At 38.3% G+C, this 16,805-nt stretch overlaps 1 protein-coding gene across 1 annotated transcript in view; it reads left to right on the top strand.

Annotated features, from left to right (window-relative positions):
- The first annotated feature begins 341 nt into the window (after window positions 1–341).
- LOC130128482 (gastrula zinc finger protein XlCGF57.1-like) overlaps window positions 342–16,805 on the top strand; it is a 24,480-nt gene continuing 8,016 nt past the window's right edge. Inside the window, exon 1 of the mRNA XM_056298082.1 lies at window positions 342–654. Coding sequence (XP_056154057.1) covers window positions 342–654 — 313 coding nt within the window. The remainder of the gene's footprint in view (window positions 655–16,805) is intronic.

Raw genomic sequence — 16,805 nt, 5'->3', positions numbered from 1 at the left:
ACAGAGGTGATGAGGAGGTGATGGGTAGGTATGGAGTCAAGGAGAGGAATGTGGAAGGACAGATGGTGGTGGATTTTGCGAAAAGGATGGAAATGGCTGTGGTGAATACATATTTCAGGAAGAGGGAGGAACACAGGGTGACGTACAAGAGTGGAGGAAAGTGCACACAGGTGGACTATATCTTATGTAGAAGGCGCCATCTAGATTTAGCATTTATCGAGGGGCGCTCCCTCAACCGACATCCCCTTAAAGGGGAGCACGGAGCACGGGACTACTGCTTATGTGCACTGGAACGGAACGCAGTTTACATCCATGTCCATACCCCCCCCCCCATGTTCCCCATGTCCCCCATGTCCATTTCCATGCATCGTGTAAACCCAGCGCATCTTTATGACGTCATCATCAGCAGACGGAGTTTCGTGCGTCACGTGTGCTGTTTTCAGACGCCGTCGTGGACACGGAGCCTGCTGGTGCAGCTAATGAACATGTCTTTTTTGAAGCCTCTGATACAACCCATCGTCCAACTGTTCACGGAGTTTGAACAAAGAATCGCAGAGCACGAGGATGAAATATCACGTCTAATGAAGGAAAACTGCCGTCAGAAGAAGCTGCTGGACGCCATCTACAAACCTGAAGTACGAGTGCACAGATTAGGTTTGTACAATGAAAATGGTCAAATGGTTCTGAGGATTCAGTGTCATTCATGAAGTGTGAGTGTTTCTGCTGTAACATTGGTCTTTGTTCCTAATCTGTGTTGAGGCTTAACGCCATGTTAAACCAGCGGGTAAAAACAACGCAAAACCGATTACAACTACTATAACCACTATCATCCAGATTTATACCCAGATTTTACCGGTACTTTTCCACTTTTTACTGCCGCCTTTCAATGTTGTCGTAAAGGAGTGTGACTGTATCGGTTTTTGAATGTTGCCGTAAAGGAGTGTGACTGTATCTGTTTTTGAATGTTGTCGTAAAGGGGTCTGACTGTATCTGTTTTTGAATGTTGTCGTAAAGGAGTGTGACTGTATCTGTTTTTGAATGTTGTCGTAAAGGAGTGTGACTGTATCTGTTTTTGAATGTTATCGTAAAGGGGTCTGACTGTATCTGTTTTTGAATGTTGTCGTAAAGGAGTGTGACTGTATCTGTTTTTGAATGTTGTCGTAAAGGAGTGTGACTGTATCTGTTTTGAATGTTGTCGTAAAGGAGTGTGACTGTATCTGTTTTTGAATGTTGTAAAGGAGTGTGACTGTATCTGTTTTTGAATGTTGTCGTAAAGGGGTCTGACTGTATCTGTTTTTGAATGTTGTCGTAAAGGAGTGTGACTGTATCTGTTTTTGAATGTTGTCGTAAAGGAGTGTGACTGTATCTGTTTTTGAATGTTGTCGTAAAGGGGTCTGACTGTATCTGTTTTTGAATGTTGTCGTAAAGGAGTGTGACTGTATCTGTTTTTGAATGTTGTCGTAAAGGAGTGTGACTGTATCTGTTTTTGAATGTTGTCGTAAAGGAGTGTGACTGTATCTGTTTTTGAATGTTGTCGTAAAGGAGTGTGACTGTATCTGTTTTTGAATGTTGTCGTAAAGGGGTCTGACTGTATCTGTTTTTGAATGTTGTCGTAAAGGAGTGTGACTGTATCTGTTTTTGAATGTTGTCGTAAAGGAGTGTGACTGTATCTGTTTTGAATGTTGTCGTAAAGGAGTGTGACTGTATCTGTTTTTGAATGTTGTAAAGGAGTGTGACTGTATCTGTTTTTGAATGTTGTCGTAAAGGGGTCTGACTGTATCTGTTTTTGAATGTTGTCGTAAAGGAGTGTGACTGTATCTGTTTTTGAATGTTGTCGTAAAGGAGTGTGACTGTATCTGTTTTTGAATGTTGTCGTAAAGGGGTCTGACTGTATCTGTTTTTGAATGTTGTAAAGGAGTGTGACTGTATCTGTTTTTGAATGTTGTCGTAAAGGAGTGTGACTGTATCTGTTTTGAATGTTGTAAAGGAGTGTGACTGTATCTGTTTTGAATGTTGTCGTAAAGGAGTGTGACTGTATCTGTTTTTGAATGTTGTCGTAAAGGAGTGTGACTGTATCTGTTTTTGAACGTTGTCGTAAAGGAGTGTGACTATCTGTTTTGAATGTTGTCGTAAAGGAGTGTGACTGTATCTGTTTTGAATGTTGTAAAGGAGTGTGACTGTATCTGTTTTTGAATGTTGTAAAGGAGTGTGACTGTATCTGTTTTTGAATGTTGTCGTAAAGGAGTGTGACTGTATCTGTTTTTGAACGTTGTCGTAAAGGAGTGTGACTGTATCTGTTTTGAATGTTGTAAAGGAGTGTGACTGTATGTGTTTTTGAATGTTGTCGTAAAGGAGTGTGACTGTATCTGTTTTTGAATGTTGTCGTAAAGGAGTGTGACTGTATCTGTTTTTGAATGTTGTCGTAAAGGAGTGTGACTGTATCTGTTTTTGAATGTTGTCGTAAAGGAGTGTGACTGTATCTGTTTTGAATGTTGTCGTAAAGGAGTGTGACTGTATCTGTTTTTGAATGTTGTAAAGGAGTGTGACTGTATCTGTTTTTGAATGTTGTCGTAAAGGAGTGTGACTGTATCTGTTTTTGAACGTTGTCGTAAAGGAGTGTGACTATCTGTTTTGAATGTTGTCGTAAAGGAGTGTGACTGTATCTGTTTTTGAATGTTGTAAAGGAGTGTGACTGTATCTGTTTTTGAATGTTGTAAAGGAGTGTGACTGTATCTGTTTTTGAATGTTGTAAAGGAGTGTGACTGTATCTGTTTTTGAATGTTGTCGTAAAGGAGTGTGACTGTATCTGTTTTGAATGTTGTCGTAAAGGAGTGTGACTGTATCTGTTTTTGAATGTTGTCGTAAAGGAGTGTGACTGTATCTGTTTTTGAATGTTGTCGTAAAGGAGTGTGACTGTATCTGTTTTTGAATGTTGTCGTAAAGGAGTCTGACTGTATCTGTTTTTGAATGTTGTAAAGGAGTGTGACTGTATCTGTTTTGAATGTTGTCGTAAAGGAGTGTGACTGTATCTGTTTTTGAATGTTGTCGTAAAGGAGTGTGACTGTATCTGTTTTTGAACGTTGTCGTAAAGGAGTGTGACTGTATCTGTTTTGAATGTTGTCGTAAAGGAGTGTGACTGTATCTGTTTTTGAATGTTGTCGTAAAGGAGTGTGACTGTATCTGTTTTTGAATATTGTCGTAAAGGAGTGTGACTGTATCTGTTTTTGAATGTTGTCGTAAAGGAGTGTGACTGTATGTGTTTTTGAATGTTGTCGTAAAGGAGTGTGACTGTATCTGTTTTTGAACGTTGTCGTAAAGGAGTGTGACTGTATCTGTTTTTGAATGTTGTCGTAAAGGAGTGTGACTGTATCTGTTTTGAATGTTGTAAAGGAGTGTGACTGTATGTGTTTTTGAATGTTGTCGTAAAGGAGTGTGACTGTATCTGTTTTTGAATGTTGTCGTAAAGGAGTGTGACTGTATCTGTTTTTGAATGTTGTCGTAAAGGAGTGTGACTGTATCTGTTTTTGAATGTTGTCGTAAAGGAGTGTGACTGTATCTGTTTTTGAATGTTGTCGTAAAGGAGTGTGACTGTATCTGTTTTTGAATGTTGTCGTAAAGGAGTGTGACTGTATCTGTTTTTGAATGTTGTCGTAAAGGAGTGTGACTGTATCTGTTTTGAATGTTGTTGTAAAGGAGTGTGACTGTATCTGTTTTTGAATGTTGTAAAGGAGTGTGACTGTATCTGTTTTTGAATGTTGTCGTAAAGGAGTGTGACTGTATCTGTTTTGAATGTTGTAAAGGAGTGTGACTGTATCTGTTTTTGAATGTTGTCGTAAAGGAGTGTGACTGTATCTGTTTTTGAATGTTGTCGTAAAGGAGTGTGACTGTATCTGTTTTTGAATGTTGTCGTAAAGGAGTGTGACTGTATCTGTTTTTGAATGTTGTCGTAAAGGAGTGTGACTGTATCTGTTTTTGAATGTTGTCGTAAAGGAGTGTGACTGTATCTGTTTTTGAATGTTGTCGTAAAGGAGTGTGACTGTATCTGTTTTTGAATGTTGTCGTAAAGGGGTCTGACTGTATCTGTTTTTGAATGTTGTCGTAAAGGAGTGTGACTGTATCTGTTTTTGAATGTTGTCGTAAAGGAGTGTGACTGTATCTGTTTTGAATGTTGTCGTAAAGGAGTGTGACTGTATCTGTTTTTGAATGTTGTAAAGGAGTGTGACTGTATCTGTTTTTGAATGTTGTCGTAAAGGGGTCTGACTGTATCTGTTTTTGAATGTTGTCGTAAAGGAGTGTGACTGTATCTGTTTTTGAATGTTGTCGTAAAGGAGTGTGACTGTATCTGTTTTTGAATGTTGTCGTAAAGGGGTCTGACTGTATCTGTTTTTGAATGTTGTAAAGGAGTGTGACTGTATCTGTTTTTGAATGTTGTCGTAAAGGAGTGTGACTGTATCTGTTTTGAATGTTGTAAAGGAGTGTGACTGTATCTGTTTTGAATGTTGTCGTAAAGGAGTGTGACTGTATCTGTTTTTGAATGTTGTCGTAAAGGAGTGTGACTGTATCTGTTTTTGAACGTTGTCGTAAAGGAGTGTGACTATCTGTTTTGAATGTTGTCGTAAAGGAGTGTGACTGTATCTGTTTTGAATGTTGTAAAGGAGTGTGACTGTATCTGTTTTTGAATGTTGTAAAGGAGTGTGACTGTATCTGTTTTTGAATGTTGTCGTAAAGGAGTGTGACTGTATCTGTTTTTGAACGTTGTCGTAAAGGAGTGTGACTGTATCTGTTTTGAATGTTGTAAAGGAGTGTGACTGTATGTGTTTTTGAATGTTGTCGTAAAGGAGTGTGACTGTATCTGTTTTTGAATGTTGTCGTAAAGGAGTGTGACTGTATCTGTTTTTGAATGTTGTCGTAAAGGAGTGTGACTGTATCTGTTTTTGAATGTTGTCGTAAAGGAGTGTGACTGTATCTGTTTTGAATGTTGTCGTAAAGGAGTGTGACTGTATCTGTTTTTGAATGTTGTAAAGGAGTGTGACTGTATCTGTTTTTGAATGTTGTCGTAAAGGAGTGTGACTGTATCTGTTTTTGAACGTTGTCGTAAAGGAGTGTGACTATCTGTTTTGAATGTTGTCGTAAAGGAGTGTGACTGTATCTGTTTTTGAATGTTGTAAAGGAGTGTGACTGTATCTGTTTTTGAATGTTGTAAAGGAGTGTGACTGTATCTGTTTTTGAATGTTGTAAAGGAGTGTGACTGTATCTGTTTTTGAATGTTGTCGTAAAGGAGTGTGACTGTATCTGTTTTGAATGTTGTCGTAAAGGAGTGTGACTGTATCTGTTTTTGAATGTTGTCGTAAAGGAGTGTGACTGTATCTGTTTTTGAATGTTGTCGTAAAGGAGTGTGACTGTATCTGTTTTTGAATGTTGTCGTAAAGGAGTCTGACTGTATCTGTTTTTGAATGTTGTAAAGGAGTGTGACTGTATCTGTTTTGAATGTTGTCGTAAAGGAGTGTGACTATCTGTTTTTGAATGTTGTCGTAAAGGAGTGTGACTGTATCTGTTTTTGAACGTTGTCGTAAAGGAGTGTGACTGTATCTGTTTTGAATGTTGTCGTAAAGGAGTGTGACTGTATCTGTTTTTGAATGTTGTCGTAAAGGAGTGTGACTGTATCTGTTTTTGAATATTGTCGTAAAGGAGTGTGACTGTATCTGTTTTTGAATGTTGTCGTAAAGGAGTGTGACTGTATCTGTTTTTGAATGTTGTCGTAAAGGAGTGTGACTGTATCTGTTTTTGAACGTTGTCGTAAAGGAGTGTGACTGTATCTGTTTTTGAATGTTGTCGTAAAGGAGTGTGACTGTATCTGTTTTGAATGTTGTAAAGGAGTGTGACTGTATGTGTTTTTGAATGTTGTCGTAAAGGAGTGTGACTGTATCTGTTTTTGAATGTTGTCGTAAAGGAGTGTGACTGTATCTGTTTTTGAATGTTGTCGTAAAGGAGTGTGACTGTATCTGTTTTTGAATGTTGTCGTAAAGGAGTGTGACTGTATCTGTTTTTGAATGTTGTCGTAAAGGAGTGTGACTGTATCTGTTTTTGAATGTTGTCGTAAAGGAGTGTGACTGTATCTGTTTTTGAATGTTGTCGTAAAGGAGTGTGACTGTATCTGTTTTGAATGTTGTTGTAAAGGAGTGTGACTGTATCTGTTTTTGAATGTTGTAAAGGAGTGTGACTGTATCTGTTTTTGAATGTTGTCGTAAAGGAGTGTGACTGTATCTGTTTTGAATGTTGTAAAGGAGTGTGACTGTATCTGTTTTTGAATGTTGTCGTAAAGGAGTGTGACTGTATCTGTTTTTGAATGTTGTCGTAAAGGAGTGTGACTGTATCTGTTTTTGAATGTTGTCGTAAAGGAGTGTGACTGTATCTGTTTTTGAATGTTGTCGTAAAGGAGTGTGACTGTATCTGTTTTTGAATGTTGTCGTAAAGGAGTGTGACTGTATCTGTTTTTGAATGTTGTCGTAAAGGAGTGTGACTGTATCTGTTTTTGAATGTTGTCGTAAAGGAGTGTGACTGTATCTGTTTTTGAATGTTGTCGTAAAGGAGTGTGACTGTATCTGTTTTTGAATATATTTGTAAAGGAGTGTGACTGTATCTGTTTTTGAATGTTGTCGTAAAGGAGTGTGACTGTATCTGTTTTTGAATGTTGTCGTAAAGGAGTGTGACTGTATCTGTTTTTGAATGTTGTCGTAAAGGAGTGTGACTATCTGTTTTTGAATGTTGTCGTAAAGGAGTGTGACTGTATCTGTTTTTGAATGTTGTCGTAAAGGAATGTGACTATCTGTTTTTGAATGTTGTCGTAAAGGAGTGTGACTGTATCTGTTTTTGAATGTTGTCGTAAAGGAGTGTGACTGTATCTGTTTTGAATGTTGTCGTAAAGGAGTGTGACTGTATCTGTTTTGAATGTTGTCGTAAAGGAGTGTGACTGTATCTGTTTTTGAATGTTGTCGTAAAGGAGTGTGACTGTATCTGTTTTTGAATGTTGTCGTAAAGGGGTCTGACTGTATCTGTTTTTGAATGTTGTCGTAAAGGGGTCTGACTGTATCTGTTTTTGAATGTTGTCGTAAAGGAGTGTGACTGTATGTGTTTTTGAACGTTGTCGTAAAGGAATGTGACTATCTGTTTTTGAATGTTGTCGTAAAGGAGTGTGACTGTATCTGTTTTGAATGTTGTCGTAAAGGAGTGTGACTGTATCTGTTTTTGAATGTTGTCGTAAAGGGGTCTGACTGTATCTGTTTTTGAATGTTGTCGTAAAGGAGTGTGACTGTATCTGTTTTTGAATGTTGTCGTAAAGGAGTGTGACTGTATCTGTTTTGAATGTTGTCGTAAAGGAGTGTGACTGTATCTGTTTTTGAATGTTGTAAAGGAGTGTGACTGTATCTGTTTTTGAATGTTGTCGTAAAGGAGTGTGACTATCTGTTTTTGAATGTTGTCGTAAAGGAGTGTGACTGTATCTGTTTTTGAATGTTGTCGTAAAGGAGTGTGACTGTATCTGTTTTTGAATGTTGTCGTAAAGGAGTGTGACTGTATCTGTTTTTGAATGTTGTCGTAAAGGAGTGTGACTGTATCTGTTTTGAATGTTGTCGTAAAGGAGTGTGACTGTATCTGTTTTGAATGTTGTCGTAAAGGAATGTGACTGTATCTGTTTTTGAATGTTGTCGTAAAGGAGTCTGACTGTATCTGTTTTTGAATGTTGTAAAGGAGTGTGACTGTATCTGTTTTGAATGTTGTCGTAAAGGAGTGTGACTGTATCTGTTTTTGAATGTTGTCGTAAAGGAGTGTGACTGTATCTGTTTTTGAATGTTGTAAAGGAGTGTGACTGTATCTGTTTTTGAACGTTGTCGTAAAGGAGTGTGACTGTATCTGTTTTGAATGTTGTCGTAAAGGAGTGTGACTGTATCTGTTTTTGAATGTTGTCGTAAAGGAGTGTGACTGTATCTGTTTTTGAATGTTGTCGTAAAGGAGTGTGACTGTATCTGTTTTTGAATGTTGTCGTAAAGGAGTGTGACTGTATCTGTTTTGAATGTTGTCGTAAAGGAGTGTGACTGTATCTGTTTTTGAATGTTGTCGTAAAGGAGTGTGACTGTATCTGTTTTTGAATGTTGTCGTAAAGGAGTGTGACTGTATCTGTTTTGAATGTTGTAAAGGAGTGTGACTGTATCTGTTTTTGAATGTTGTCGTAAAGGAGTGTGACTGTATCTGTTTTTGAATGTTGTCGTAAAGGAGTGTGACTGTATCTGTTTTTGAATGTTGTCGTAAAGGAGTGTGACTGTATCTGTTTTTGAATGTTGTCGTAAAGGAGTGTGACTGTATCTGTTTTTGAATGTTGTCGTAAAGGAGTGTGACTGTATCTGTTTTTGAATGTTGTCGTAAAGGAGTGTGACTGTATCTGTTTTTGAATGTTGTCGTAAAGGAGTGTGACTGTATCTGTTTTTGAATGTTGTCGTAAAGGAGTGTGACTGTATCTGTTTTTGAATATATTTGTAAAGGAGTGTGACTGTATCTGTTTTTGAATGTTGTCGTAAAGGAGTGTGACTGTATCTGTTTTTGAATGTTGTCGTAAAGGAGTGTGACTGTATCTGTTTTTGAATGTTGTCGTAAAGGAGTGTGACTATCTGTTTTTGAATGTTGTCGTAAAGGAGTGTGACTGTATCTGTTTTTGAATGTTGTCGTAAAGGAATGTGACTATCTGTTTTTGAATGTTGTCGTAAAGGAGTGTGACTGTATCTGTTTTTGAATGTTGTCGTAAAGGAGTGTGACTGTATCTGTTTTGAATGTTGTCGTAAAGGAGTGTGACTGTATCTGTTTTGAATGTTGTCGTAAAGGAGTGTGACTGTATCTGTTTTTGAATGTTGTCGTAAAGGAGTGTGACTGTATCTGTTTTTGAATGTTGTCGTAAAGGGGTCTGACTGTATCTGTTTTTGAATGTTGTCGTAAAGGGGTCTGACTGTATCTGTTTTTGAATGTTGTCGTAAAGGAGTGTGACTGTATGTGTTTTTGAACGTTGTCGTAAAGGAATGTGACTATCTGTTTTTGAATGTTGTCGTAAAGGAGTGTGACTGTATCTGTTTTGAATGTTGTCGTAAAGGAGTGTGACTGTATCTGTTTTTGAATGTTGTCGTAAAGGGGTCTGACTGTATCTGTTTTTGAATGTTGTCGTAAAGGAGTGTGACTGTATCTGTTTTTGAATGTTGTCGTAAAGGAGTGTGACTGTATCTGTTTTGAATGTTGTCGTAAAGGAGTGTGACTGTATCTGTTTTTGAATGTTGTAAAGGAGTGTGACTGTATCTGTTTTTGAATGTTGTCGTAAAGGAGTGTGACTGTATCTGTTTTTGAATGTTGTCGTAAAGGAGTGTGACTGTATCTGTTTTTGAATGTTGTCGTAAAGGAGTGTGACTGTATCTGTTTTTGAATGTTGTCGTAAAGGAGTGTGACTGTATCTGTTTTTGAATGTTGTCGTAAAGGAGTGTGACTGTATCTGTTTTGAATGTTGTCGTAAAGGAGTGTGACTGTATCTGTTTTGAATGTTGTCGTAAAGGAATGTGACTGTATCTGTTTTTGAATGTTGTCGTAAAGGAGTCTGACTGTATCTGTTTTTGAATGTTGTAAAGGAGTGTGACTGTATCTGTTTTGAATGTTGTCGTAAAGGAGTGTGACTGTATCTGTTTTTGAATGTTGTCGTAAAGGAGTGTGACTGTATCTGTTTTTGAATGTTGTAAAGGAGTGTGACTGTATCTGTTTTTGAACGTTGTCGTAAAGGAGTGTGACTGTATCTGTTTTGAATGTTGTCGTAAAGGAGTGTGACTGTATCTGTTTTTGAATGTTGTCGTAAAGGAGTGTGACTGTATCTGTTTTTGAATGTTGTCGTAAAGGAGTGTGACTGTATCTGTTTTTGAATGTTGTCGTAAAGGAGTGTGACTGTATCTGTTTTGAATGTTGTCGTAAAGGAGTGTGACTGTATCTGTTTTTGAATGTTGTCGTAAAGGAGTGTGACTGTATCTGTTTTTGAATGTTGTCGTAAAGGAGTGTGACTGTATCTGTTTTTGAATGTTGTCGTAAAGGAGTGTGACTGTATCTGTTTTTGAATGTTGTCGTAAAGGAGTGTGACTGTATCTGTTTTTGAATGTTGTCGTAAAGGAGTGTGACTATCTGTTTTGAATGTTGTAAAGGAGTGTGACTGTATCTGTTTTTGAATGTTGTCGTAAAGGAGTGTGACTGTATCTGTTTTTGAATGTTTTCGTAAAGGAGTGTGACTGTATCTGTTTTTGAATGTTGTCGTAAAGGAGTGTGACTGTATCTGTTTTGAATGTTGTAAAGGAGTGTGACTGTATCTGTTTTTGAATGTTGTCGTAAAGGAGTGTGACTGTATCTGTTTTTGAATGTTTTCGTAAAGGAGTGTGACTGTATCTGTTTTTGAACGTTGTCGTAAAGGAGTGTGACTGTATCTGTTTTTGAATGTTGTAAAGGAGTGTGACTGTATCTGTTTTTGAATGTTGTAAAGGAGTGTGACTGTATCTGTTTTTGAATGTTGTAAAGGAGTGTGACTGTATCTGTTTTTGAACGTTGTCGTAAAGGAGTGTGACTGTATCTGTTTTTGAATGTTGTCGTAAAGGAGTGTGACTGTATCTGTTTTTGAATGTTGTAAAGGAGTGTGACTGTATCTGTTTTTGAATGTTGTAAAGGAGTGTGACTGTATCTGTTTTTGAATGTTGTAAAGGAGTGTGACTATCTGTTTTTGAATGTTGTCGTAAAGGAGTGTGACTGTATCTGTTTTTGAATGTTGTCGTAAAGGAGTGTGACTGTATCTGTTTTTGAATGTTGTCGTAAAGGAGTGTGACTGTATCTGTTTTTGAATGTTGTCGTAAAGGAGTGTGACTGTATCTGTTTTTGAATGTTGTCGTAAAGGAGTGTGACTGTATCTGTTTTGAATGTTGTCGTAAAGGAGTGTGACTGTATCTGTTTTGAATGTTGTCGTAAAGGAATGTGACTGTATCTGTTTTAGAATGTTGTCGTAAAGGAGTCTGACTGTATCTGTTTTTGAATGTTGTAAAGGAGTGTGACTGTATCTGTTTTGAATGTTGTCGTAAAGGAGTGTGACTATCTGTTTTTGAATGTAGTCGTAAAGGAGTGTGACTGTATCTGTTTTTGAATGTTGTACAGGAGTGTGACTGTATCTGTTTTTGAACGTTGTCGTAAAGGAGTGTGACTATATCTGTTTTGAATGTTGTCGTAAAGGAGTGTGACTGTATCTGTTTTTGAATGTTGTCGTAAAGGAGTGTGACTGTATCTGTTTTTGAATGTTGTCGTAAAGGAGTGTGACTGTATCTGTTTTTGAATGTTGTCGTAAAGGAGTGTGACTGTATCTGTTTTGAATGTTGTCGTAAAGGAGTGTGACTGTATCTGTTTTTGAATGTTGTCGTAAAGGAGTGTGACTGTATCTGTTTTTGAATGTTGTCGTAAAGGAGTGTGACTGTATCTGTTTTTGAATGTTGTCGTAAAGGAGTGTGACTGTATCTGTTTTTGAATGTTGTCGTAAAGGAGTGTGACTGTATCTGTTTTTGAATGTTGTCGTAAAGGAGTGTGACTGTATCTGTTTTGAATGTTGTAAAGGAGTGTGACTGTATCTGTTTTTGAATGTTGTCGTAAAGGAGTGTGACTGTATCTGTTTTTGAATGTTTTCGTAAAGGAGTGTGACTGTATCTGTTTTTGAATGTTGTCGTAAAGGAGTGTGACTGTATCTGTTTTGAATGTTGTAAAGGAGTGTGACTGTATCTGTTTTTGAATGTTGTCGTAAAGGAGTGTGACTGTATCTGTTTTTGAATGTTTTCGTAAAGGAGTGTGACTGTATCTGTTTTTGAACGTTGTCATAAAGGAGTGTGACTGTATCTGTTTTTGAATGTTGTAAAGGAGTGTGACTGTATCTGTTTTTGAATGTTGTAAAGGAGTGTGACTGTATCTGTTTTTGAATGTTGTAAAGGAGTGTGACTGTATCTGTTTTTGAACGTTGTCGTAAAGGAGTGTGACTGTATCTGTTTTTGAATGTTGTCGTAAAGGAGTGTGTAGGTATCTGTTTTGAATGTTGTAAAGGAGTGTGACTGTATCTGTTTTTGAATGTTGTCGTAAAGGAGTGTGACTGTATCTGTTTTGAATGTTGTCGTAAAGGAGTGTGACTGTATCTGTTTTTGAATGTTGTCGTAAAGGAGTGTGACTGTATCTGTTTTTGAATGTTGTCGTAAAGGAGTGTGACTGTATCTGTTTTGAATGTTGTAAAGGAGTGTGACTGTATCTGTTTTTGAATGTTGTCGTAAAGGAGTGTGACTGTATCTGTTTTTGAATGTTGTCGTAAAGGAGTGTGACTGTATCTGTTTTGAATGTTGTAAAGGAGTGTGACTGTATCTGTTTTTGAATGTTGTCGTAAAGGAGTGTGACTGTATCTGTTTTTGAATGTTGTCGTAAAGGAGTGTGACTGTATCTGTTTTTGAATGTTGTCGTAAAGGAGTGTGACTGTATCTGTTTTGAATGTTGTAAAGGAGTGTGACTGTATCTGTTTTTGAATGTTGTCGTAAAGGAGTGTGACTGTATCTGTTTTTGATTGTTGTCGTAAAGGAGTGTGACTATCTGTTTTTCAATGTTGTCGTAAAGGAGTGTGACTGTATCTGTTTTGAATGTTGTAAAGGAGTGTGACTATCTGTTTTTCAATGTTGTCGTAAAGGAGTGTGACTGTATCTGTTTTGAATGTTGTAAAGGAGTGTGACTGTATCTGTTTTTGAATGTTGTCGTAAAGGAGTGTGACTGTATCTGTTTTTGAATGTTTTCGTAAAGGAGTGTGACTGTATCTGTTTTTGAATGTTGTCGTAAAGGAGTGTGACTGTATCTGTTCCGCAGTGTGTCAGAAGATGGCCCATAGCGTTCAGTTTACAGGACAGTCAGGAGGGACCGGGACAAGTTGCTGCCTTCTTATAGTCTGTTGTGAGGGAAACATATTTTGGCAAACAACACATTTGGTCTGCCAGAATATGCCCCCCCCCCCCTGCCGCCAGCCTTGTGATAATTATGAAGGTCCAACACCCAAAATAAAGACTATACACAATTGAGTTAACATTTACAAATTGCATAAAAACTTAATTTCACATAAAAAGACTGGCCTTGTTTGGACAATATAAAAATCTAATGCGAGTGGTTGCATGGATTAAATGAGTAAATTGATCACTTTACGTTTGCATGGTGAATTTATCCCTGACGATGCATATAAGTAAGAAATAATCCGTGTTTGTCACAAAAATCACCTAGTCACAGATTGGGAAGCCCTTTCACAAACCTTTCCAACATTGCTGTCAACTTGCTGTTCCCAGACCACACTTAACTTGATTTCTATAAATGCAAAATTGTGCATGATCTGTTGACATGCACGTCTGTCAAGTAGTTGCAGCGGATCAAATTATTCCAATTAGGATTTCCATTAATACAAATAGGGCATGTGATCTTCTTGTAGAGAATTGGGTTCGTGGTCAGGGTCAGTCCCATAGGGTATGTTATGTTACTTGAATTTATAAAAGCAAAAGAAAATGGCATTTTTCTGATTACAGTCAAATCAACAGCATACAGTTCTGACTAGATTCAGCCCTTCCCACATTACCCAGAATTCAAAGAGAACTCTGCATTCTGAGATCCAAGCCCGTCAGAGTCACCACACCACCCTATGACTTACTTTTGTCATGATGACCAAATAATTAATGGCAATTTTTCATTATGAGTAAGAAATGGAAAGGGATGATCCGCTGTGGCGACCCCTAACGGGAGCAGCCAAAAGTAGTAGTAGTAATGTTTCATTATGAGCGAATCACAATTTATCAGTAATGTTTACCATGAGGCATATTTTCTAAGTCAGTGAGGCAAAAAGCATAAAAATACACGGGTAACATGCTAAATAGATAGATTGACAGACCGGCAGACACTTTATTCATCTCCCTTAGGGAAATTAAGGTGTCCACACGGTTAAAAACAGAATTACTTAAAAACAAAATGAATAAATGAATAAAAGGTGCCAATAAAAACGACCACATAGTCCTTGAAGGGTTATTGCACAGAGTCCAGTGGGTGCAGGTGGTGGGTATGGAGAAAGAATCAGAATACTTAATAATCAGTCTTGTCTCTCTGAGTAAGTTTAAATCGCAGAAAATTGCATGTACGTGGACTCGGTCTCGCCAAGGCCAGAATGAGCCCAGAGCATTAGATACATGATTTTCTTATAGGGTCCGACAAACAACTTGCGTTGCGTATCAGGATGGAATGTGGTTTTCTGCTGACACCAGACAAAGGGAGCAGCCCCCCCATCTGCAGGAGCAAGCTACTCCCCCTTCTGCCATGGGAAGGTCACGTACCAGCCATCTTTGTTGTGGGGAAGAGCACTTGTAGACTAAGGTAAACATGGAGAAAGCAGCCCCTGCCTCAGCACCAAGGACGCGCCGACGGCAGCAGAAGGTTCACACGACCTGTGTTTTGTAGACAAAACACAGGTCGTGTGAGTAGTACGTGATGTGTAACTAGAAACAAGTGGCTGTTTGTCTCAGTACAAAGGTTACAGCACAACCTGTATAAGCTTGTATTTTCCATTACATTCCCCCCTTCAAGCAGATCATGCTGACAAAAAATACAATGGTTCCTGGGGAACAACATCTTACAGAACGACTGTGAGGCCTGTCTGTCAGTTACAAGTCAACTGACATGCTTCAGATTTATATCACAAACGCTCCATATAAACTCAGCAGTCAGACAGAAGTCCCAGTTATCCCACGTCCTCTCCAGCCAAACATCTCACCTCACTCTGCACTAGAAATGAGGAAGAGACCCCAGAAGTCACGGCACTCATTTGAGCAGTTGTATCACACGAAAAACCCAGTGTTGACATGTGGGAGAAACTTATGTGAATGCTCCAAATCCATCCAAACACAACGTAGTCCCCAATAACATGAAATGATGAAACAATAAATGGAATAAAATTTTTTTTTAACTAGTGTAAAAGTAAAATATAAAAAAAGAAATATAAAAAGGAGAATACAACAATATAAAAAAACATGCAGTAATGTCCAATTGTTGTCTTCTACATATTTTGGTAATATTCCTAATAAAAAGCAAGATTATTCAAAGGGCAGTTCTATGTCTTAACATTTTTTAATTTCATTTTGTATGCTTTGCAGATTCAGATAATTATGGACAGTCCCAAAATGTGTCCGGTCTCTTACCCAAGCCACTAAGAGTAAGACTATTCGGCATTTTATGTCCCTGTCTGCATGATAATTCACAGTTTTTATCTGAAATTACAGTGTTCATCTCCAATTCCCATTATTCCTTGACATCCAAACTGTTATCCATTAGGTCCTCTTGTATTATCTTTTATATTTGCAGTATAATGTTCTTTCTAATAGCTATTGTAATTATTAACATAAAGAAATGCTCCATATTGGATAGTGAAGTACATACTTTGTTCCATTTTTTATGTTTCTGTAAGTCATGTCTCAGCTGTAGGCATCTACTAAAATAGTCACAGGCTGGGAGGTTGTGTTCTATTGTAAGTCATGTCTCAGCTGTAGGCATCTACTAAAATAGTCACGGGCTGGGAGGTTGTTTTCTATTGTAAGTCATGTCTCAGCTGTAGGCATCTACTAAAACAGTCACGGGCTGGGAGGTTGTGTTCTATTGTAAGTCATGTCTCAGCTGTAGGCATCTACTAAAATAGTCACGGGCTGGGAGGTTGTGTTCTATTGTAAGTCATGTCTCAGCTGTAGGCATCTACTAAAATAGTCACGGGCTGGGAGGTTGTGTTCTACTGTAAGTCATGTCTCAGCTGTAAGCATCTACTAAAATAGTCACGGGCTGGGAGGTTGTGTTCTATTGTAAGTCATGTCTCAGCTGTAGGCATCTACTAAAATAGTCACTGGCTGGGAGGTGGTGTTCTATTGTAAGTCATGTCTCAGCTGTAAGCATCTACTAAAATAGTCACGGGCTGGGAGGTGGTGTTCTATTGTAAGTCATGTCTCAGCTGTAGGCCTCTAAAATAGTCACGGGCTTGGAGGTTGTGTTCTATTGTAAGTCATGTCTCAGCTGTAGGCATCTACTAAAACAGTCACGGGCTGGGAGGTTGTGTTCTATTGTAAGTCATGTCTCAGCTGTAGGCCTCTAAAATAGTCACGGGCTGGGAGGTGGTGTTCTATTGTAAGTCATGTCTCAGCTGTAAGCATCTACTAAAATAGTCACGGGCTGGGAGGTTGTGTTCTATTGTAAGTCATGTCTCAGCTGTAGGCCTCTAAAATAGTCACAGGCTGGGAGGTTGTGTTCTGTTGTAAGTCATGTCTCAGCTGTAGGCATCTACAATAGTCACAGGCTGGGAGGTTGTGTTCTATTGTAAGTCATGTCTCAGCTGTAGGCATCTACTAAAATAGTCACGGGCTGGGAGGTTGTGTTCTATTGTAAGTCATGTCTCAGCTGTAGGCCTCTAAAATAGTCACGGGCTTGGAGGTTGTGTTCTATTGTAAGTCATGTCTCAGCTGTAGGCCTCTAAAATAGTCACAGGCTGGGAGGTTGTGTTCTATTGTAAGTCATGTCTCAGCTGTAGGCATCTACTAAAATAGTCATGGGCTGGGAGGTTGTGTTCTATTGTAAGTCATGTCTCAGCTGTAGGCCTCTAAAATAGTCACGGGCTTGGAGGTTGTGTTCTATTGTAAGTCATGTCTCAGCTGTAGGCCTCTAAAATAGTCACAGGC

This window comes from Lampris incognitus, chromosome 18 (genome assembly GCF_029633865.1).
Source record: "Lampris incognitus isolate fLamInc1 chromosome 18, fLamInc1.hap2, whole genome shotgun sequence".
NCBI lineage: Eukaryota > Metazoa > Chordata > Actinopteri > Lampriformes > Lampridae > Lampris > Lampris incognitus.
The sequence above is the reverse complement of the archived record's forward strand: the minus strand, read 5'-3'. Positions and strand labels throughout refer to the sequence as shown.